Source organism: Hyla sarda, chromosome 2, assembly GCF_029499605.1.
Source record: "Hyla sarda isolate aHylSar1 chromosome 2, aHylSar1.hap1, whole genome shotgun sequence".
Taxonomy (NCBI): domain Eukaryota; kingdom Metazoa; phylum Chordata; class Amphibia; order Anura; family Hylidae; genus Hyla; species Hyla sarda.
Window position 1 is genome coordinate 294556230 of NC_079190.1, and position 24873 is coordinate 294581102.

The 24873-nt window shown below is 43.0% G+C and overlaps 1 protein-coding gene across 1 annotated transcript in view; it reads right to left on the bottom strand.

Annotated features, from left to right (window-relative positions):
* Nucleotides 1–1422: 1422 nt before the first annotated feature.
* The window catches only part of IPO9 (importin 9), an 89244-nt gene continuing 65793 nt past the window's right edge, over nucleotides 1423–24873 (bottom strand). Inside the window, exons 17-24 of the mRNA XM_056557521.1 lie at nucleotides 19825–19953; nucleotides 19380–19655; nucleotides 19103–19269; nucleotides 18627–18760; nucleotides 16928–17053; nucleotides 9548–9637; nucleotides 2988–3064; nucleotides 1423–2903 (exon numbers count right to left, since the gene is read on the bottom strand). Coding sequence (XP_056413496.1) covers nucleotides 2793–2903; nucleotides 2988–3064; nucleotides 9548–9637; nucleotides 16928–17053; nucleotides 18627–18760; nucleotides 19103–19269; nucleotides 19380–19655; nucleotides 19825–19953 — 1110 coding nt within the window. The 3' untranslated portion in view covers nucleotides 1423–2792. The remainder of the gene's footprint in view (nucleotides 2904–2987; nucleotides 3065–9547; nucleotides 9638–16927; nucleotides 17054–18626; nucleotides 18761–19102; nucleotides 19270–19379; nucleotides 19656–19824; nucleotides 19954–24873) is intronic.

The window sequence follows — 24873 nt, forward strand, 5'->3', positions numbered from 1 at the left end:
ACTCCCATCATGCAGACATAAGGTCATGATGGGAGTTGTAGTTCTAACACAACTGGAGAGTCACAGGTGGGGGGGGACAAGTTTTTACCTGAGCTTTGGCTCTCCATCCCAGGTCCCACGCTGCTCTGGCCTCTTATTGTCAGGCGTGGCCCGAGCAGAGGATGCAGGCAGGGAACACCGTGCTCCCTCGCTCCGGGCCGCGGCTATTCATTTGTATCAGTGTCTTAGACACCTATACAAATGAATGAAGGGAAAACTGGCGGGTGGTCCGGATGACTACCCCTATTCTAGGGGACGCAAACTTGAGTTTGTAAAACGCAAGCAGTTTGGGGTACACAACTTATTAAATCTAAGGAAGAAAAGTGACGAAAACATATCTATTGTTCGGAGTTTTAAACTAACATTTTACTGGGCATTAAAAATTGATTTTATTATTATTTTTTTTTTAAGAACCTTATCTTCTATTTGGAAGGCAGATACAGAATTGATAGTTTGGGTCATTATGATGCATTCAATACAATATTTTTACATTTTTATTCTTTCATTCAAAAAAAAAACATCACTTCCAGCATCCAATCTGTCAGCTCCTGCAACAGATTGTTTCATACATATAATGCAAACACAACATGATTGATTTCTTTAAACATTTTAAGCTTTCATGAATAAGTTGCTAATTTAGTATAGAAAGGTTTACAAGGTATGTTTTTTTTGGGATCAGCCTATTTCCAGGGTTTTACATACATAAGCTACTACATAATTTTTAGATGAATAATTTAAAAGAATGAAATGCTTAAGAGCTGATGAACAGGCACACGGCATTATATTCTTCAAAAAATACATGAGAGCTCTTACAGCAATACTTTACAAATTATGTATTCTATTGTTGTATATGGCAGATAGAAAGCAATCAGTATTTTAACATGTGCATCACTCATAGGATCTTGTTTGGGATTGTTTTTCTCAAACAAAATTTCAAAGAAACCTGTCACAAGGCGTAATCTGAATTTAAACTATAAACTATACAGTGTTATACAGTAAGAATAGGTTAACATGGAAACATACTTCTTAGGCCACTGACTAAAGTCAGAAGGGAGTTACACAAAGTGCCACAAAAAAGCCCCTAATGTGTTTTCAGCTTTCTGGATACCTCAAAACAGGCCAGACCAGGCCAGAGGGTCCTCGATCTAAACTAGGGATTACTTCAGGTCCCAGAGGTTGGACCGTATCCATTAGACATTTATGGCATATATGGTGGATATGCTGTAATGAACCATATGGAAACACCCCTTTAAGACTTTTCATTTATAGTTTAGCCTTCTGTAAGATCATCATGTACAAAGAGCAATCCTGGTGACAAGTAGCTTTTAAAGAATAAGGTAAACCAAATATCTTATTTAAACATACATTGGAATACAAATAATGCAATGATCAATAAAGTAGTTTATAATATGTACAGAATGTAACACTGTTCCCATTATAAGTTTTGCTCAGCAAACAATACATAGACATGAATTCATTAACAGTAAAATATATTTGAGACCCTAAATGATAAGTTATTCATATATTTTATTTTCCTTAAATGGAAAACACATGAAATGTCTTCAGTTTCAATGTTTTGTTCGTAAACTGATATGCATATACAGGTACACAAATAGAGAATAGCTCCTTCATCAGGTTCTCTATTATTCAGCAAGCCCTGAAATTGGGCCTCATAAGCAAAACTAGTGTCATTCCCCGGACTTGTTTTAAAACCTTCAGAATATGGATCCCTTTCACTAAACAACATTTAAAAAAAAAAAAAACTGACAACAGGGTCACCCATATTAATCTGCTGGTACTCGCTTATAGTGCGGATGACACGGATCCATTATTTTTGAACTTTTAGGAGATCTGCACAAAAATTGTAATATGCAAATGAGTGATTGGTGCACAAGGGATGTTTCCCTAGCCCCTAAATACACTGCTGCCCCTGCCTGGCAGGTACAGTAAGATCACCCTCATAAATAAATATGTAAAAGCTTCCTCAATAGCACATAGCTGCATATTATTTTTGTGCATCTCCTAAATGTTATGACGCAGGCAAAAACAAACAAAAACCATTGTTATCATTGTCCTCTGCACTATTAGCCAGTACTAGAAAACTATTGAGCCTGCTATATCCCCAGTTGGACTTCAATAAGAGGCATATTTATGCCATGACCAGATTTTATTAATGTGCTCTTTCAGACAGTACATTATTTTAGCAGCAATAAAACTGCTAAATAAAATTGGCTACTACTGTTTACGCCTTCCCATTAACACTCTTTTTGGCCTGAGAGCAGTTGACAGGCACAAAGAAGTGCAGAGGTTGACGTACTACTCAACAGTGTTGCGCCCTTTGAATTATATTACAAGGCACCATGTACTTTTCAAATATAATTATGGTAGAAAAAACATTAACCACAGGAGCCAAGAGAACAGACATACTAGAACCAAAGTGCTAAATGTTGTGAACAGTGTTGCTGGTTACTGGTGACTGTAGAGATCTTGAGAAAGTTGAGAAATACAGCCACTCTCTGCTATCCCTCCTTACCTGTCACAATCTGCCACCATAATTCTATTGTCTATTTCAAGTTAATGGCAATTAAGTGGATGTCTGTCCAAATAGGGTCAAAAGAAAACCGACCACATCTACAAAGATTCCACAGTGGCTCCTCAAAACAGAGGGGTCAGTTTCTCATCTTATACAACTAGCAAGTAAATCCTGCCAGTAAGTGCTTGAGTTGATTGCTCATCCGATGAAAACAGAGCATTTATATACCAATGGACTGGAGAATTCGACGTTCATTGTCATTCAAATGATTGGAGAATGCAGAGAAACATGGTTGCTGGGCAAACTGCTGCAGAAATTCTGTCAGGTATGTCTAGAGTGTAAAAGACAAGGATGTAAAATATTCACGCACATACATCTACCCACCAATTACAATAGTTAACTGCCCAATACTTACTTGAAGATCAATCTGGTATAAAGGGTCCTTCAGTACATCAGGATCATCCTCCTCATCATCCTCATAGTAATCTTCATCTGTGACACAGTTAAAAATAAAACAAACAATCAGCACATAAAGACTCTTGAGATGTATATTAAATAGTTAAAGGGAATATGTCCAAATTAGCTAACAAGGTTATTATGACACATAATGCCTGTGTCATAATAACCTATTTAGCCAAATTGATGACATAATCCCTTTACCTTACAAACCGACTTTAGGATGTATGCTGTAACAGTTACTCTAAATAAGGAGATTTTTTGTACTCACTGTAAAAACTCTTGTAGCCTTCATTGGGGGACACCTATACTGATGGGTATATGCTCTTGCCTTTAGGAGGCGCTCACACTAGGAAAAAAAAGTGAGCTTCTCCCTGGCAGGATATACCCACCCACTGGAAGTGAGGTAATCAGTTTTGTCACAAAGCAGTAGGAGAAGCCAACAAAGAAATATGTCCAAAAGGACCCTAGAAAAGAATCCTGGATAAAAAAAAAAAAAAAAAAAAAAAATAATCAGAAAATAATATCTGGACAAGAAGAGGGCGACTAGGAAGCCAGATGGGCCGGAACCATCCCGGAAGGAAAATCAACTCGAAGATTTTCCTTCCGGGGGCTAGCCTGGCTGGAAAACAAAAATGGAAAAGGGGCACAACAAGAGAACCCCTTCCAGAGTAAAATGATTCAAGAGAACATAGCGAAAGAACGCCAGGGAGAGCAGTGTACGCCTGAGCAGAAGGCAAGCACAGAAGGTGGAGACTAGAAAACCACTGGAAAAAGAGACAGGCATCAGGCCTCTCTAGAGCCGGTGTCGAAGATAAATTATCTGAATATCTGCAGACCCAAAATCCCTGTCCAAGGGGCCCATGAGCACCTGGGAGGCGAAATGAGCTTGAATGATGTAATCCAGCTGACCGGACCGCCCTCCATCTCAAGAGGACATGGACCCCGAAGGAGAATGAATGTAATAACTGCCAAGAAAAAAAGCGTAACGCCCTGAAAAGGGGGCATCCCGGAACATTGGAGTGATAGACATGGCAACTAGAGGTTCCCGAGTCACCTGGAAGACGTACACTGAAGAATAAACGGCTAAGAAAGAAGAGACGGAAAAGGAACATCCCGGAACAGCCAATATGGGAATTGGAGACTCCTGAAAGACTTACACCTGAAGGCTAAGTAAACCCAACGTCCGCGAAACGCTCTGGGTGACAAACTGTGTCGAGACCAGAAAACGTGTGGTCCAGAAAGACCACCCCACAAAAGATCGCAAAGAAATCTGAGCGGACCAGAGCATTCCGAAGTAACATCAGTCAGGACAGGAACGAAGGGGAAAACAAAAGGGAACCTAGCTGGGACTCCCTGGTTCTGAGCAAAGGAAGGTTACGCTAGAAGACTGTGGTGTCAGTGCAGCGCAGCTGACAATGTCAAAGGGAAGGATGAACAGTGGGGATTGCGCCGAGGGAGGAGAGCAATGGCAGGACCCAAACAACAGATAGTGGCTAGACCGGCTGCCGCCGAGCCATACATGAATGCATAAATTCCTCCAACAGAGGAGAGTGCCAAGGCTGCATGAGCAGCAGCAGATAACTAAGAAACAGGAAGAGAGCCAGGCTGAGATAGTGGGCAGTAAGCACACAAGCATAGACAGCGAAAGGCTCTTCTGAATGCTCCAGCAAAAAAAATTAAGGGCCCAACCAGATACCCCACCTATCTCGTGGGAAGAGAGAGATGGCTCCATATTGGCAGTAGAAAGCACCCAGCAAAATAGTCCCCCTAGCGGAGGGGAAAAAACAAGGGGCGGTGGAGAGGAAACTCAAGCACTGACCATATCAAGCTCCCTGATCCCTGTACCCCCTGAGGAAAGGGGATTGTCAAAGTGCGCCAGGCACTGTAGGAGCAGGGAAATACCTCCCTACGGCACCAGGACAAAGTATTGGGTGGACGTAGCCCCCAGGAACTCTGCAACAACATATCGAGGTACAGAGGAGCCAATGTGTGTCCCCCAGAGAGATCAGAATCCTGGACACTGGTGCTGGGCAATGATACAAAGTCATGACTACGAATGCAAGTAAGAAGCAAACAAAGAGCAACCAACTGCATAGAGGGGGAACACCCTAATGGGGTGAAACCTTGGACCAGATGGGTGCCAACAGAGCCATCACGGTCGTGTCTAAGGCAACAGAGCAGGCGCCTGAGCCACCCTGCAGAGGATCCCAGGAAGATACCTGGAGGCATAGAGGGGGAAGGTGGTGTGCTGAACTGACTGTTGCTGCATATCAGGCCCCATGTCAGAACAGAGGTGCTCAACTGCTGCAGACCTGTGGTAACAAAGATCATAGGAAGGCCCGAGGCACACTTACCGACAGAAGGAAAAGCTGGCTCTACACGTATAGAGGGACCTTAGCATAAGTAGGGACACAGACATGGTGACCTCACGACAGTAGTGGGGTACCAAGACTGTCTACACAAAAGAGACTGCAGACATCGAAAAATCCGGCAGTATGACAGGCTCAGCACCCAATGGTGTGTCAAAACCATGCCACTAGCAGACCAACATGGCAATCTTAGAAGGGGGAACAGAGTTCTGCGGTTGCTGTAAAAGGCCATGGAAACTGCAGGAAATGCCCCCACACCCCATCTCCTAATGGTGTTACACACCAGGACTGCTGTCGCAGATGCAAGAGATGAATGGATTTATGTGGGAAAGGAGACATAAAGACAGTCTGACTTGCAGGTATAAAGGTCCAGTGAAGCCACATAGACACTGTGTGGAACTTCACATGGAAAGCAAGTGACCGGGCTGCAGTCTCAGGAGCGGCAAGAATGGGGGAGATCACCTTGTGAAACCATGCAGAGACAGCTGTCTGGCTATATGGTATAGGGACCATGGCCACACCGGGTCCCGCATCCAGAACCACACACTGAAAGTCAGCCGTCAGCCCTTGAAAGCGGCGGGCATGTAGAAAGGGACCTGGTAAAGTAGAGCATCCTGTGAACCAGTATTTGGTGCATTGTACAGGGCAAGCAAGTAAAAAGGGGTGACCTACTCGAAACTACACCTTGGCAGTAGGTTACCTGAACTTCCATCCACGGTGTGGGAAGTGTATGGTCGTTGACCCGACGTTGTAGTAAACCATGCAGACAATCGTATGGCTGACTGGTATAGGATTCCATGAAAGCACAAGATCACACCTTCAAAACCTCCCATAGAAAGTGAGGTACTGAAGTGCGGCAGATCTAACGGGCAACCCTGCGGTGTAGGAGACCCAGCAGACGAAAGGCTGGCTGACTGGCATCAGTACCTTGTTACTGCAGGGACCCTCATCCAGATTCCTCACACCAGCAATGAGGTATGGGAACCTGACCATGCCCGCAGCAGCCCTGAGATGGGAGACCAACTGCAGCACAAACCGTGCAGACAACAGTCTGGCTGAACAAGTACACTTCAAGGAACTTGTGAAAAGGGGACGACAGCCAGATAGGCGATTCCTGTGCCCCTCTGTCGCATGTGTGAGGGAGGGGAGGCCTAGAAGCCATGGATAGTTTCCCCACCACCCTGGGAGAGCAGGTGAGGCTGAGAAGCTGTGGATTGTATCCCCATCCCCCCCGTATAGGGTATATAGGACACACTGGTTCACTCCACACTTCGCACAGCAGTGGGGAACCGGAACTCCAGCTGCAGATGCATCAGCCTTGTGATGAGTGACAGGCGGTAGAGTAAATCATGCAGACCACTGTCTGGCTTACTGGTATGGATCCATGGTATACAACAAGTCATTCCATCGGACAGCTTGCACTAGCAGTTGGGTACCAGAATCCAGCTGCAGATGCGGCATCTGTGAGATGAGTGACAGGCGAGACTACTCTCTGGCATAATGATACCAGGTACAATCCCTGCCCGCACAGGGACACTTCCACGGAGACCTCGAACTGGACGTGAGGACCAGAGCACTAGCCGGCAGCCTATGGAGGAGGGATAGATATACAATCTAGCACACTTCCCTGATGGGTAACCAGTGGACATGAGGAGGAACCACAAAAGCGCCCTTAGCGTCCGCCAGGAAAGCCAATGCCCTTGCAAGAGCATTTGGCCAGTGCCATCCACGATTGGGGGACCGGAATTCGGCCGAGGGCAGACATGGTATGGCAACCAGCGGTAGAGAAGAACACTCACTGATGTATCCCCAGAATCTTCCAAGGGATCGTGAATTCCCTGGCAAAGACCTGCCACGGCGATTCGCAGATGCTCCCTGACAACCCAGCAGAAAATAGGTATGTCAGAGGCATACCTCAAGCAACTCAATGGAATTTGCCATATCAGGTCCCGCACAAGGTGACAGAAGCAAATAAAGGGTACCCCATATACAGTCCTTGGAAAGAAGCCTGGCAGAAATTATTCTGATAAGAACATCTTAAAAGCACGTAATAGCTATTGGATGCTAAAAGCAAGAGACATTAAAGGCAATTTATAGGGCGGTATGAGGGCTCATTTTTTGCGCCGTGATCTGAAGTTTTTATCGGTATGATTTTTGTTTTGATCGGACTTTTTGATCACTTTTTAATGGTATAAAAAGTGACCAAAATACACTTTTTGGGACTTTGGAATTTCTTTTTATGTGTACGCCATTGACCGTGCGGTTTAATTAACGATATAATTTTATAGTTCGGACATTTACGCACGCGGCGATACCACATATGTTTATTTAAATTTACACTAATTTTTTTTAAGGGAAAAGGGGGGTGTTTCAAACTTTTATTAAGGAAGGGGTTAAATGACCTTTATTAATACTTTTTTTTTGCAATGTTATAGCTCCCATAGGGACCTATAACACTGCACACACTGATCTCTTACACAGATCACTGGCGTGTACTAACACGCCTGTGATCAGTGCTATCGGTCCTTGACTGCTCCTGCTTGATCTCAGGCATGGAGCAGTCATTCGTCGATCGGACACCGAGGAGGAGGCAGGTAAGGCCCCTCCCAGTGCCTGTAAGCTGTTCGGGACGCCGCAATTTCACCGTGGGGCGGTCCCGAACAGCCCGACTGACTAGCCGGGATAGTTTCACTTTAGAAGCAGCGGTCAGCTTTGATCGCCGCTTCTAAAGGGTTAATACCGCACATTGCCGCGATCGGCGATGTGTGGTATTAGCCGCGGGTCCTGGCCGTTGATGAGCGCCGGGACAGACGCAATGTGATGCAGTGTCGCAGCGCGATCCCGCTTCATATCGCGGGAGCCGGCGCAGGACGTAAATATACGTCCTGCGTCGTTAAGGGGTTAAAGGTAGTGAGGGGGAGGGCTAATGGGATTTAGTTAGCAAAATTTAGCTATTTGCTATAGTGTAGTATTACTGTACGGCTATGTTGTAACGGTGTATAAGGTCATTGTAATATGAAATTATGGAATGTATGGCCAGTGGAAATTTTTGAAATACTTTTTTATGTATGCATGTCACGCTTAACGGATCCGCAACACATCTTATGCTGTAGACCCGCCAATGACAGACTCCAGAGTGAGTTCCCTGCCTGTGCAAGTGTGTCCGCTCGTGGCAGCAATCCGCTGCTACAAGCACACACACAAGGATCAGCGCGACTGCACGTATTGGAGGTTGCTCTGAGCATGAAGAAAGCCAGGGTGCCCAGCAGTTGTACCCCCGCGATCAGACACTTATTTCCTATTCTGTGGATAGGGGATAAGATTTTCTGTACAGAAGTTCCACTTCTCTGCGACCAGTGACTGTACACTTCCCTCTGTAGACTGAGTAAATTGAGCATGTCCGCACAGTTTACTGCAGTCGAGCAGATCCCTGTGTGTGCTTGTAGCAGTGGATTGCTGCTACGAGGCGGACACAGCAGCACAGGCAGGAGGCTTACTCTAGGGCCAGTCATAGGCAGATCAGTTACGTGTGACCCTACCCTGAAGGGGAACTCCGGTACAAAACATCTTATCCCCTAAGTGCGTTCATGTATCTCCGGCTCTCCCATAGAGATACCTGGAGGGTGCAGTGTTCAACAGTAATCCGTGCACGGAGTGGAGGTCGCTACGAGCATGAAAAAAGCACGGGTGCCCAGCAGTTGGACACCCCAATCAGACACTTATCTCCTGTCGATAGGGGATAAGATATTCTGTACCCAAGTTCCACTTCTCTGTGACCAGTGACTTAGCTCTTCCCTCTTAGCTGCAGAGCGTAGTCTCTGCAGCCAGGGGAACTGACAGTGCTGGAGCCGATCGCTGGCCGACGCAGGACACTGCTACAGGAAGTGCATGGTGCTGTGCGGTCACGTCTAAAGTTCTGACCGATACGAAAGCAGACTGTCAGCCAGGCGGAGAAGGGGCACCATGATAGAGCCTACGAGGGAGCAGTGAAAGGGGAGCTAAAAAATGTGTGCTATTTTATTAGGCAGCATGTGAAAAATAGAAAAATTATCAATTGTAGTGGATAACCCCCTTTAAGTACTTGTTCCTCAAAAAGTATGAGTCAAATTATGAATAAATAATAAAGAAATATAAAGAGAGATTTTACCATATTTATTGCAAGAAATTATGTCTGATAAGAGTTGGCCAGCCAAACCTTCATCCTCATCTTCATCTTCCCACATATCATTAGCATCTTCTGAAATGAAAAAAGTACAAATCGTGAGAAAGTAGAATTATTGGAAAAGCAAATTTGGTGCATAATGTCCGTAATGAGTAACTATGCTGATAATCAGGAACAACCAAAAGGATACAAGATATTTTAAGCAAGTTTGTGCCAAAAAGATTCGGACCCACAAGTAACTAAGGACCTGCATGAATAACAGAGCCTTGACAAAGCTATGTTCGAAATGCTCATTGGATGTCTTGATGAGATGTATGCAGTAAATCTTGTTTGCACTTCACTCTTGCAGTTTGCAGATCTCTATTTTCTGGGATTTATTATACTATTTAGGTTTTAGCACATTGAAGATAGTTTAACTTAACTTGTCATGCAGTAACATGCTATGATGTTACGATTGCACCTGAGTGTGTTTGTAAAGCAGTGTTTCTAAAGCGCAGTACCTCCTCCCTCCAACAAGTCATGTTTTTGGATCTCCTTTGTTTATCACAGGTGATAGTATTATGGTCAGTGCATTAGGCATCACCACAATCATACCACCAGTGAAAGATAAGGAAATCCTGAAAATAGGACCTATTGGGGTATTTGAGGACTGTGCAAGGAAAACACTGCTATAGGGGGGATAAATCATGATCTTAAATACTTGCCTCAACTAGAATATATGGGCTAGACTAAGGCTCACAATAAATCTTAGATTTCAAATAATGCCATAAAAACTCCAGGTGCAACACAGAGCACAGCACTAGTAGGCTGAGCAGGAAACGTTACTTCCTGACTGTAGGTAGAGGAGCCTGTTCATAGCCTCTTACAATCTACAAGTGACCCAATAAAGGCAACTTTGGTACATGTCTTCCCTTTAACAAGCAAGCTTATGTATTTCATTTTACCATAAAATACCCCGTAATACAAAACAAAAATTAAACAATTGTTTGGCGTTAAGGACGCAGCCAATTTTCTTTTTTTCCCCATGCACAGAGCCATAGGAGATCTTGTTTTTTTTACATGATCAATTGTACTACGCAGTAACACCTTTCACCCCTTAAAGACACAGCCCATTATGACCTTATGGACCAGAGCATTTTTTGTACATCTGACCACTGTCACTTTAACCACTTGCCGATGAAGAACGAGCCGCCTCGTACTAATCAGCGAGTGCTTAACGCGTTTGGACGAGCCAGCTCCTCCTGAAGTTAAACTGTCACAGCGTGTAAACACGCTGTGACAGAAGTGACTTCGGCATCTGGCACGGGACCCCCCCGATTGCCCCGCCCCCCCGATTGCTGTGATTGGCTGTGAATCCACATTGACCAACCACAGCAAAGGCAGTTGAAAAAAACTGCCTTTCACAGCTCCGATCTCAGTGCAGGGAGATCAGTAAGGAGATCGGAGCTGTGCGAGCTGTGTTTGAAATAAAACATCCCACAAGCTCACACAGACCCCTATAACCCCCCCCCCCCCCCCCAATACCCATCCTAGTGCTCCTGCATAGGTGACATCAGCTTGTGACATCTTGGACAGCTGATTGTCACCATGCAGTGATTTCTGCAAACTTTGAGCCACCTTATGTTGCTAAACTACAAATCCCAGCATGCCCAGACAGCTGTTTGATGTTCGTGCATGCTGGGAGTTGTAGTTTTGCAACATCTGGAGGGCCACAGTTTGGAGATCACTGTGCAGTGGTCTTCAAACTGTGGCCCTCCAGATGTTGTAAAACTACAACTCCCAGCATGCACGAACATCAAACAGCTGTCTCGGCATGCTGGGAGTTGTAGTTGCGTGCCTCAAGCTGTTGCATAACTACAACTCCCAGCATGCCCTTTGGCTATCAGTGCATGCTGGGAGTTCTAGTTTTGCCACAGCTGGAGGCACACTGGCGAGGAAGCACCATATTAGGTAACAGAACCTAACTCCGTGCTTCCCCACCAGTGTGCCTCCAGCTGTTGCAAAACTACAACTCCCAGCATGCACTGACAGACCGTGCATACTGGGAGTGGTAGTTTTATAACAGCTGGAAGCACACTGGTGGGGAAGCACTGAGTTTGTCTGTTATCTAACACAGTGTTTCCTCGCCAGTGTGCCTCCAGCTGTGGCAAAACTACAACTCGCAGCATGCACGGTCTGTCAGTCCATGCTGAGAGCTGAAATTTTGCAACAGCTGGAGGCTTGCGCCCCCCCCATGTGAATATACAGCTGGGGTTTACAGTAAGTTTCCCACTACAAATTTGAGCTGCAGCAAATTTTCCACCAAAGCTCCAACTCGCTGTGAACCCCCACCCAGGTGAATGTACCTTAAAACACTACCACAAAATAAAAAGTAAAACACTACATATACACTACACCCTTACACAGTTTCTCTTCTCCCCTCCTCCCCTCCCCCCCAAATTGAAATTCAAGACGTCTGCCATGGCACTGTATCCAAAAAGGAGCCTCCAGCTGTTGCAAAACAACAACTACCAGTACGGAAATACCCCATATGTGGGGCGTAAAATGCTCTGCGGGCGCACAACAAGGCTCAGGAGTGAGAGCGCACTATGTACATTTGAGGCCTAAATTGGTGATTTGCACAGGGGTGGCTAATTTTACAGCAGTTCTGACAGACGCAAAAAAATAAATACAATGCTCAGAAGAGAAGGAGCGGCATTGGGCTTTTGAAGAGAAAATGCGTCCGGAATTGAAGGCCATGTGTGTTTACAAAGCCCCCATAGTGCCAGAACAATGGATCCCCCCCACGTGACCCAATTTTGGAAACTACACCCCTCACATAATGTAATAAGGGGTACAGTGAGCATTTACCCCCCACAGGTGTCTGAGATTTTTTGGAACAGTGGTCTGTGAAAGTGAAAAATGTAATTTTTTATTTGCACAGCCCACTGTTTCAAAGATCTGTCAAATGCCAATGGGGTGTTAATACTCACTGCACCCCTTAAATTCTGTGGGGGGGGTGTAGTTTCCAAAATGGGGTCACATGTGGGGGGTCCACTGTTCTGGAACCACGGGGTGGCTTTGTAAATGCACAAGGTCCCCGACTTCCATTGCAAACAAATTCTCTCTCCATAATCTCAATGGCGCTCCTTCTGTTCTGAGCATTGTAGTGCGCCAGCAGAGCACTTGACGCCCACACATGGGGTAATTCCATACTCAGAAGAAATGGGGTTACAAATTATGGGGGGGGGGGGGCATTTTCTCCTATTACCCCTTGTAGAAATGTAAAATTTGGGGAAAAACCAGCATTTTAGTGGAAAAAAATTATTATTCATTTACACATCCAACTTTAACTAAAAGTTGTCGAACACAAAATAGTATGCCAAGTGTTTTTGTTTTTTTTTGCTGTTCTGGCCCCATAGGGGCTTCCTAAATGGGACATGTCCCCAAAAACCATTTCAGCAAAATTTGCTTTCCAAAAGCCAAATGTGACTGCTCTTCTGAGCATTGTAGTGCGCTCGCAGTGCACTTAACGTCCACACATGGGGTATTTCCCATACTCAGAAGGGATGGGGTTACAAATTTTGGGGACATTTTCTCCGATTAATCCTTGTAAAAATGTAAAATTTTGGGGGGGAAAATGCATTTTAGTGAAAAATATATAATTCATTTACACGTCCAACTTTATTGAAAAGTCGTCAAACATCTGTGGGGTGTTAAGGCGAACTGTACCCCTTGTTACATTCCCTGAGGGGTGTAGTTTCCAAAATAGTATGCCATGTGGGGGTTTTCTTGCACCATAGGGGCTTCCTAAATGTGACATGCCCCCCAAAAACCATTTCAGAAAAACTCACACTCCAAAATCCCATTGTCGCTCCTTCCCTTCTGAGCCCCTCTACTGCACCCACAGAGCACTTCACATACACATGAGGTATTTTCTTACTTGAGAGAAATTGGGTTACAAATTTTAGGAAATTTTTTTCCCCTTTTACCCCTTGCAAAAATTCAAAAACTGGGTCTACAAGAAAATGCGAATGTAAAAAATGAAGATTTTGAATTTTCTCCTTCACTTTGCTGCTATTCTTGTGAAACACCTTAAGGGTTAACACACTTTCTGAATTTCTGAATAACACACTCATTTTGAATAGTTTGAGGGGTGCAGTTTTTATAATGGGGTCATTTGTGGGGTATTTCTAATATGAAGGCCCCTCAAATCCACTTCAAACCTGAACTGGTCCCTGAAAAATTCAGATTTTGAAAATTTTGTGAAAAATTGGAAAATTGCTGCTGAACTTTGAAGCCCTCTGATGTCTTCCAAAAGTAAAAACATATCAACTGTATGATACAAACAAAAGTAGACATATTGTATATGTGAATCAATATCTAATTTATTTGGGATGTCTATTTTCCTTTTAAGCAGAGGGTTTCAAAGTAAAAAAAAAAAAAAAAAAAAATGCTAAAGTTTTCAAATTTCCATTCCAAGAAATGATGCAAGTATCGATGAAATTTTACCACTACCATAAAGTAGAATATGTCACGAAAAAACTATCTTGAAATCAGAAAGAAAAGTAAAAGCCTCCCAGAGTTATTAATGCTTAAAGTGACAGTGGTCAGATTTTCAAAAAAAGGCTTGCGTCCTTAAGGTGAAAATGAGCTGTGTCCTTAAGGGGTTAAGTATTAACTCTGGGATGCTTTTACTTATGAATTTGATTCAGAGATACTTTTTTCGTGACATTCTACTTTGACATAGTGGTACATTTTCCTTGATACTTGCATCCTTTCTTTCCAAAATTCCATGAAAAATTTGAACATTTTGCATTTTTCTAACTTTGAAACTCTCTGCTTGTAAGGAAAATAGACATAAATTATACATTGATTCACATATATATAATAGGTCTACTTTATGTTGGCATCATAAAGTTGACAAGTTTTTACTTTTTGAAGACAGAGGGCTTCAAAGAATAAGAGCAATTTTCTAATTTTTCACAAAATTTTTAAAATCAGAATTTTTCAGTGACTAGTTCAGTTTTTAAGTGGATTTGAAGGGCCTTCGTATTAGAAATACCCCATAAATTACCCCATTATAGAAACTGCACCCCTAAAAGTATTCAAAATGACATTCAGAAAGTTTATTAACCCTTTAGCTGTTTCACAGGAATAGCAGCAAAGTGAAGGAGAAAATTCAAACTCCATTTTTTACACTAACATGTTCTTGTAGACCCATATTTTGAATTTTTCAATATTTTGAAGGGGTAAAAGGAGAAAAAGCCCCCCAAAAATGGTAACCCAATTTCTCTTGTGTAAGGAAATTCCTCATACGTGGATGTAAAGTGCTCTGTGGGTGCACTAGAGGGCTCAGAAGGGAAGGAGCGACAATGGGATTTTGGAGAGTGAATTTTGTTGAAATTGTTTTTGGGGGGCATGTTGCATTTAGGAAGCTCCTATGGTGCCAGAACACATGTCCACATGTCATACTATTTTGGAAACTACACCCCCCCTCAAGGAACATAAGGGGTACAGTGAGCCTTTACACCCCACAGTTGTTTAACAAATTTTTGTTAAAGCTGGACGTGAAAATGGAAAATTAGATTTTTTTCACTAAAATGCTGGTGTTACCCTAAACTTTTCATCTTCACAAGGAGTAATGGGAGAAAATGCCCCTCAAAATTTGTAACCCCATTTCTTCTGAGTAAAGAAATTCCCCATATGTGGATGTAAAAAGCTCTACAGGCGCACTACAGGGCTCAGAAGAGAAGGAATGCCATTGAGCTTTTGGAGAGAATTTGGTTGGAATTGAAGTCAGGGGCCATGTGCGTTTACAAAGCACCCATGCAGCCAGAATAGTGGACCCTCCCCCACATGTGACCCTATTTTGGAAGTTACACCCCTCATGGAATGTAATAAGTGGTGCAGTGAACATTTACACCCCACTGGCGTTTGACAGATCTTTGGAACAGTAGGCTGTGCAAATGAAAAATTACATTTTTCATTTTCATAGGCCAATGTTCAAAAAATCTGCCAGACACCTGTGGGGTTTAAATGCTCACTGCACCACTTATTACATTCCATGAGGGGTGTAGTTTCCAAAATGGGACCACATGTTCTGGCACCATGGGGGCTTTGTAAACACACATGGCCTTCAATTCCAGCCAAATTCGCTCTCCAAAAACCCAAAGGTGCTCCTTCTCTTCTGAGCCCTGTAGTGCGCCTGCAGAGCACTTTACATCCACATGAGGTATTTCCATACTCAGGAGAAATGGGGTTACAAATTTTGAGGGGCTTTTTCTCCTAACACCCATTTTGAAAATAAAAAAATTGGGGTACCATTTTAGTGAAAAAAAAATTTCATTTTCACGTCCAGCTTTAACAAAAATGTGTCAAACACCTGTGGGGTGTTAAGGCTCACTATACCCCTTGTTACGTTCCGTGAAGGATGTAGTTTAAAAAATGGTTTTTTTTTGCGTATCGATCAGCCACCCCTGTGCTAATCCCCTCAAATGTACATCGCGCACTCTCACTCCTGAGCCTTGTTGAGCGCACGCAGAATATTTTACGTCCACATATGGGGTATTTCCGTACTCTGAGAAATTGCTTTACAAATTTTGGGGGTCTTTCTCCTTTTACCTCTTGTGAAAATGAAAAGTATGGGGCAACACCAGCAAGTTAGTGTAAAAAATTTAATTTTTTACAATAACACGCTGTAGTAGACCCTAACTTTACCTTTTCATAAGGGGTAAAAGGAGAAAAAGCCCCCCCAAAATTTGTTAGGCAATTTTTCCCAAGTACGGAAATACTCCATATACTGTTGCCTTGAAATACAACAGAGCTCCAAAGTGAGGGAGCTCCATGCGCATTTGAGGGTCCATGGATTTGCACGGGGTGCCTGCTGAATGATTACAGCAGGTATCCCGGTCCAGTCCCCACCACTCGCCCGTTCGCCCTGTGTCCTTAAGGGGTTAAGCAATGCTTACATTGCTAATATTAAATAATGCTACACTATTGCGTAGCATTACTCACTGTAATTGGCAGTCTACTGAGAGTCTGCCAGACAATTAGTAGATTGTCCAGAACCTGCACTGAGTAGATGAGGAGACCTCAGTCAGGCATGTAGACCAATTATACCTTGTATATATGTTGCGGGGATGCTGGTCAGGCAGGGGGACTTTCATTGAAGTTCTGAAGCGCAGTGATCACTAATGACCAAGGCATTTAAGGGAGTTATCTGCTGCTGCCACTCACATTCTATGAGGAGAGCGTAGCTTTATAGATTAAACATTAAACACTCCAGGGTGCTATTTGGACCTCTCACTTAGTATACAATCTTGGCTTTGTTATTTATCTTTTATCCAATGTTTGGATATGAGAAGCAAAATGCTTTTCACTTACCATTATTTTGTGCCCATTCCTCTTCTGCATTTCTAGTCGCATTTGCCTCAATTACACTTGACAATTCATTAATTATCAGTTTGTAAATCTTTATCAACAAAGGGATGCTTGTAAAACGTTGAGGATCTTAAAAGTAAAAAAAACAACATTAAAAATATAAAAAATATATATATATTTTACATAAAATTCTGCTGTTTGCTTAATAGCACCTACCACCAATTATATCAGTGTACATTATTGATAAAATGAGTAGCCCCCTATTGCCCCCCACCCCCAAGGATGCAGTGGTAAATCGATTTAAGAAAGGAGGCTTCTGAGCATTCTCCTCAATAATATTCCACAAAAGACCATTTCTTTACATAATGCCTGGGTTGCAAGAAAAGAAAAAGAGGACTCACTTGTCTCTGCTCCCCCGGTATCTCACTTAGTCCGTCACCATCTTCTTCCTGGTCTGGCCGTGGTCAGCGCGTCACACAGTCGGTCAGCTAATAGACTGCCACAGCAATATCCCGCCTCAACCAGCGATAGGCTGAGCGGCAATGTGATATATTGAGCCTAGGTGACCAATGCCGTGGCTAAATGCATGACGGCGGTGGAACAGAGCAAGATACCGGGATGACGGGGAAGCAGCAGCAAGAGAGTCCTCTTTATAGTTTTATTTTCTTGCAACCCAGGCATCACGAGATATCTCTTAATAGAAATGAGAGAAAAGCACTACAATATTTTATTCACAAGTTCATGAGATTCAGCCTTTTTGAAGAAGTCTTTATTAAACTTGATAAAAGGCCTCAGAGGTTGAAAAGCCATACTTGCACTGCTGGATAAAGTTATTTTGGAGTGGAGTCTTTTTTTCGCTATTGAAGATGTCAGATGACCTGTATTGTCAACTGCTGGTAACCCAATTATTGATTGTTATGGAGATTTCTGCTACTAACTAAACATTGCAGTAGTCTTTTGCATTGTTTGGGCTATTGTACAGCAAATCTGATGTCTGATCGCTGGGGATCCCCGCAATCTCTCATGCAGCACCCACCTGTGTGAGCTTCACACAGCGCTGGAGGCTCCGAGTCTGAAGCCTCATGACCATGGGGCCAGAGTATAGTGACATCACGACTCCGCCCCTCAATGCAAATCTATGGGAGGGGGAGTATCGTGACGTCACATGGGGGCAGGGTTGTGACGTCACGATACTCCGGCCCGTGGTTGTGAGGCTTCAGACTGAGACTCCAGCGTTGCGTGAAGCTCACACAGGTGGGTGCTGCATAAGAGATTGCGGAGGTCCCCAGTCAATCTTATCCCCTATCCTTTTGATGTATCCAATGAGCACAGATCAATTGAGTTCTATGGAACTCCATTGATCTGTATGAGGAATCTAATGATGCCTCCTAAAGGGGACTAATAAAGTGTAAAAAATTAAATAAAAAAAACCCTTCCATGTTAAAAGTTTAAAATCACCCTCCTTTTCCCATTTTCCAAATAAAAATAAATAAATAAACATAATTGGTAGCGCCCTGTGCATAATTGTCCCAACTATTAATTATGTTTCTGATCCTGCAATAACACCATCACATGGTAACTTCAGATTCCTTAAACCTAACAGCTCTTCTGCATGTTCTACTAGGTATAGATACACCTGATATGCAAAAACAAGGATGTCAGTCCTAAACAAAAATATTTTAAAGTTAAAAACTGAACTAACTTCTGGAGGTCTTGGATCTAGTGCGGATACCTTCCTGCATATCAAATATTTCATCTCCTTTTACTTTGATATCTTGTAGTCTCTTGTCATCCATGTTAATGCCATACTGAAGAATCTTGCAAAGAGCTACCGAGCTGTGGAGAAAAGAGCACAGAAATAAATTATATTTATTGTGACATAAAAAGCATAGACAAACATATTACTTGTTCATTACATCAGATGGTAAATTAAAATGAACTAGCTTTTTGGTGAGTATTTTCCTGGCCTTTCTTTGTAAAATATTGTCACTAGTCCTTGCAAACTGTTAGCCAGGTCGCAATACATGCATTTTTCTCCACATATTGAACCATTTACCATTGCAAAACTAAAATCTACAGCATGCCCTAACAACCTGTGAAGATATTTACTTCTGTGTGTAAATGGGGTTCCCAGAAATTATGTTGCAACAAATCACTAAAACCTCTACTAAGTCTCACCTGACTTTGCCTTCATACTGTCCATAGAACAAATGCTGTCGACTCATCCACTCTGACATGACAAACTCTAGAGCTGGTTTACCAGTAGGACCAGGAAGACTGCAAAGGAATTCAAGCAATGGCTCCAACTGAGAGTTTGCAAGGTGTGCAAACACCATGATCAAGGACTAAAGTAAAGTAAAAAAAAAAAAAAACTCTTAGAATTCCACAACATGAAATGTATTAATTGCATACAGATGAAATGTTTCTATTGATCTTAGGGTCTCCATATTAATACCTGCATGACACTTAGAGTCTCTGCCTGCTGCATCTTGCTAAGAATCGCTCTCAAAATTTGATCCAAATTTTCACCCAACTCACGACCAGCCTTGGAAATAAGAGTGGATACAAGACGTCCCACAAATGCTGCAGTGAATTCAGATGTCCGTGGGTCCAGAAGCTGGCTAACTACTTGCATGACATACCAAAGACCACTGTGTCCTTGATCATCCTGCCACTGTGCAATTTGCTCCAGTGCAACTGAAACATAGGCCCGAAGACACTCACCGCCATTCTGGGAACAAAAGATCAACAATGGACAAATTACACATTCTATACAATACGTTTTTCTTTCTTTACAAATATAAGCACTTCTAAACCTACAAGCAAACTTAATGCATAGTTATATAAACAAGGTTGTGTGTGTTTTTAGGTTTTTAACATTCTACATCAAATTAAAGTACCTGCATGATTGTATTATCATCTGTACGTAGGGTACACTGAGCAACTGCAGGAAAAGCTTGACAGATAAGAAGTTCTGAAAGAGGTGGCTTTGTGTTCCTCACAACTGTGGTCAAAATATCAATGGAGGTCTGCAAGATTTTACAAAACATATGTCAGTTACAGCAATAAAGTGGTTGCACCAAAAATTCCACAGAGTAGTTGACATGTTTACTTAGTAAGGGTCTGACTACTAAGATTCTTTAAATGAAGCAGTGGTCAAAAGGTTAGACTGAAGATAGATTACAGTGCTTGGATTACAGTGCAGTCCCATAGTGTGAGAAAGGAGAAGTAGTACACAAACAACTGCCACAACCTTCAAACAAGGCAACGGGATACCAATTCTTTTGATTGATGGGGCGCAAACATTGGGTGGATAAGGGATACATTGTAATCTTAAGGGTACGTTTACACAGGCGGATTACCTGTGGAATTTCCACTGAGTATCTTCTACGGAAAAATTGCAGCAGATTTTGCTACCATTGACTTTAATGGGTCAGCAGAAAATATGCAATAAAGGCAGATTTTCCTTTGGACTCATTGAAGTCCGTGGCAGCAAAATCCGCTGCGGATTTTCCGCAGCAGATATGCTGCAGAAAGCCTGCAGGTAACCCGCCTGTTTGAACAAGCCCTAAAGGAGTAATCTAGCACCGACTATTTCTCCGCCATTGTGCCCGGGCTGAAAAAAAAAAATGAAAATGAACTTTCACTCACCTTCCTGCATTCCTCCGGAGCGCTGCTACAGCTGATCGGTTCCTGTCCCGTCTTCTGCCCTCTTCCTGTGCACAAATCATAACTCGGCAGTCAGCTCATCACCGGCCAAGGCAGGACATCGCTGTGGATGGTGATAGGCTGAGCACCATGTGAAGAAGGCAGAAGATGGGACCGGAGGACCGATCAGCTGTAGCAGTGCTCTGCGGGGACGCAGGAAGGCGAGTGATCGTTTGTTTTCATTCTTTTTTTTCTGCAGCCTGGGCACAACGGAGGAGAAATAGTTAGAGCTTGAGTACTCCTTTAAAAGGGTTACTCCGGTGGTAAAAAAATTTTTTCTAATTAACTGGTGCCAGAAAGTTAAACAAATTTGTAAATTACTTCTATTTGAAAAAAATCTTAATCCTTCCCCTACTTATCAGTTGCTGTATACCACAGAGGAAGTTGTGTAGTTCTTTTTAGTCTTACCACAGTGCTCTCTGCTGACACCTCTGTTCATGTCAGGAACTGTCCACAGCAAAAGAGGTTTTCTATGGGGATTTGCTCCTACTCTGGACAGTTCCAGACTTGGATAAAGGTGTCAGCAGAGAGCACTATGGTCAGACTGAAAAGAACAATACAACTTCCTGGAGCATACAGCAGCTGATAAGTATTAGAAGAAGATTTATTTAAATAGAAGTAAATTACAAATCTAACTTTTAGGCACAAAAAATACAAATAAAATAATTTGTTTTCCACCAGAGTACCCCGGGCTGTATCTCTTATTCTTAAGTAAAGGAGTACCCCTTTCTTTTCATGCAATATGGGGAAATTAAAGAATGACCTATATTTGTAGTTTATTACAAAATTTCTACTGTCCTAAACCTACAGCACTTGTACACTCCGAAATATTGTAACCATAGATTCATAACTTGAAGCTCCTAAGACTCAATTCATTCTGTAAAAGTTCCCCCACTTTGTCCTCATTTATAATAGAGGGGCTATTGGGACTGCACCCCCAATAGCTACAGCCATGAAAAGCTACAACACTGCACAACACTAACTTTAGGTTCTAATGTGCATGTGTAGGGCTAGCTGTGCTGCGTCTTGTCTTACGAGCCTCACTATTACTGCACATGTGCAGCTCCCATCCTTTGTCAGATAAGCACTGTGTATTTAAGAAGGCATTTTTGGCAATATTTATTTAGAACAGCAAAAGTTACAGGAACAATGCGCAGAAAAATCTATACTCCGATAAGCCATAACATTATAGTGCTAAACATTGGGTAGGTTTCCCCTCGTCTTGCCAAAAAATTCTGACCCACTGAAGTATGTACTCTCACTACAATGGTTAACCTCTAGGATCAAACAATAGCTTGTGTTCCCTCACCACACACAATGGGGGAGATTTATCAAAGCCTGCCTTGAGGAAGAGTCGTGCAGTTGCCCATAATAACCAATAAGTTCACTTATTTTTCAGAGGCCTTTTTTCAAAATTGAAAGAAGCAATCTGATTGGTTGCTAAAGGCAGCTACACCATTCCTTCTCTATAAATGTTTTGATAAATCTCCCCAGAGTTTTAGGTAACCTTTAGCCAGTTCACTAGTTGTCCTTCCTTGGACCACTTTTGGCACTAACTAGGGGTGCACCAAACTGAAAAGTTTGGTCTGAAATCAGTTTATGTATAATTGTATTAGATGTCCCAAAACTAAAACAACAGTATGTTGCGCTATATAGAGCAGTGATCTGCAACCTGTGGCTCTGTAACTGGTGCAGAACTACTACAACTCTTAGCAGGCAATGTCAATTACTACAACATTTATATGGAGCAGTAAGACAAAAGAAAGTGCATGTGTTTTATTGCAGTACAAGTTTATTCATGTGTTACTGCCCCTAATGTAGTTGTGATTAATTGCTGGGAGTTTTAGTTCAGCAGCAGCTACTTCAGTGCAGCGAGTCAGTGCAGTCTTTAACTGGTGGCTCTGCAGCTAAATAAGAACCACAGTTCTAGTTCTGCACCAGGTGCAAACCCAAAGGCTAAAGATCCCTGCTATAGATGATGTCTTCTTAGTCTTGTCCCCTATCTAACAAGGACCTGCAGTGAGAGGTGAGGTAATGATGAGTGTCCAGTAGTAAGCACTGCTTTAGATCAGGCAGTCTCAGAGGCCTCGGATGCCAATCCCTAGGGAGCCCATGTAAGAGACTGTCCGCTGCAACAGTGTTTGTCAGGCAATGAATACTTCAGCCTTGCATCCGCCAGGCTAAAGTGCAAGCCACGCCCTTTTCTTAAAAAAAAAACCAAACCCAATATTTTTTAGTCCTTTTTTCTCAAATCCCAAAACACCATTTTCTGCCCTGCTAGAGGGTACTCCGCTGCTAGACATCTTACACCCTATTCAAATAGGGAATAAGTTGTCTCATCGCTGGGGTCCCACTGTGTTCCTCCAGATGTTGCAAAACTACAACTCCCAGCATGCCCAGAGAATCAATGCCTGTCTGTGCATGCTGGGAGTTGTAGTTTTGCAACATCTGGAGGACCAGTTTAGAAACCACTACACAGTGGTATCAAAACTGTGTTCCTCCATATGTTGCAAAACTACAACTCAACATGCCTGGCTTCAAACGGCTGTCTGGGCATGCTGGGAGTTGTAGTTGTGTGCCTCCATCTGTTGCAAAACTACAACTCCTAGCATGTCCAGACAGGCATTTACTGTCTGGGAATGCAGGGATTTGTGGTTTTGCAAGATCTGGAGGGTCACAGTTTGGAAATCACTGTGCAGCGGTCTCTAATCTGTGGCCCTCCAGATCTTGCAAAACTACAATTCCCAGCATGCCCGGCGGCAAACGGCTGTCAGTACATGCTAGGAGTTGTAGTTTTGCAACAGCTGGAGTCACACTGGTGACTCCAGCTGTAGCAAAACTACAACTCCCAGCATGCACAGTCTGTCATTCATGCTAAGAGTTGTAGATTTGCAACAGCTGGATGTTTGTGCCCGTAAACAACCCCCCTCCTTCAAAGTGAATGTACAGGGTACATTCACATGGGAGGGGGGTTTACAGCTAGATTCCCAATGCAAGTTTGAGCTGCAGCAAATATTCCACCACAACAAACTCCCAGCGGGAAACTCACTCTAAACCCCCGCACGTGTGAATGTACCCTAAAAAACACTAACTACACTACACTACACTGCCACAAAATAAAAAGTAAAACAATACATATACACCCCTGCACAGGGGTGGCTGATAGTTGCAGTGGTTCTGACATAAATGCAAAAAAAAATAAAAATAAACACACGTGACCCCATTTTGGAAACTACAACCCTCACGGAACTTAATGGGTATAGAGAGCCTTAACACTCCACAGGTGATTGACAAATTTTCGTTAATGTTGTGCATGAAAATGAAAAATTTTATTTTTTTTCCGCAAAAATGCTGGTGTTACTAGTAAAAAAAAAAAAAAAAAAAAAAAAAAAAAGCCCCCAAAATGTGTAACACTATTTCTTCTGAGTAAGGAAATACCCCAAATGTGCATGTAAAGTGCTGTGCGGGCACACTACATGGCTCAAGAGAATGAGCACCATTGGGCTTTTGGAGAGAGAATTTGGCTGGAATAGAAGGCCATGTTCATTTACAAAGCCCCCATGCTGCCAGAACAGAGGACTCCCACCACACATGACCCCATTTTGGAAACTACACCCCTCACGGAATGTAACAAGGGGTGCAGTGAGCAATTACACCCCACAGGTGTCTGACAGATTTTTGGAAAAGTGGTCCGTGAAAATTAAAAAAGGAGATTTTTTTGTACTCCCCGTAAAATCTTTCTCGTAGCCTTCATTGGAGTACATCTGAACCCACTCGACCGTAAGACCTGTGGCAGAGACCCTAGACCAGAGAGAACTGATGCCCAGAAATTGAGCTCCCGGAAGATCCCATGTCCATGGAGATGGACTAGGACACCAAGGGAAGGGACAGTCTTATGCAGAGACTAAACCCACGGTCCATATAGATATATAAAAAAATAAAATAAAAAAAAAAAGGGTCGCGGCCAGAACCATCCTGGAAGGAGGTAGGAAATCAACCCCAAGGAACACAGAACCAGACAGAGGGCTAGCCCGGCTGGGAAACAAAAGAACCCGTCCAGAGTTGATCAGTTGATCTAAGAGAACATGGCGGAAAAAACAACAGGAAGAGCAGCATACGCCTGAGCAGAAGGAGAGCACCGAAGGTGAAGACCAAAAAAAAACACTGGAAAAAAGACGGAAACTGGCTCTAGAGAGGTCTGGTGCATAAGAGCAATGATCCAATTATCCGGAGATCCCAAA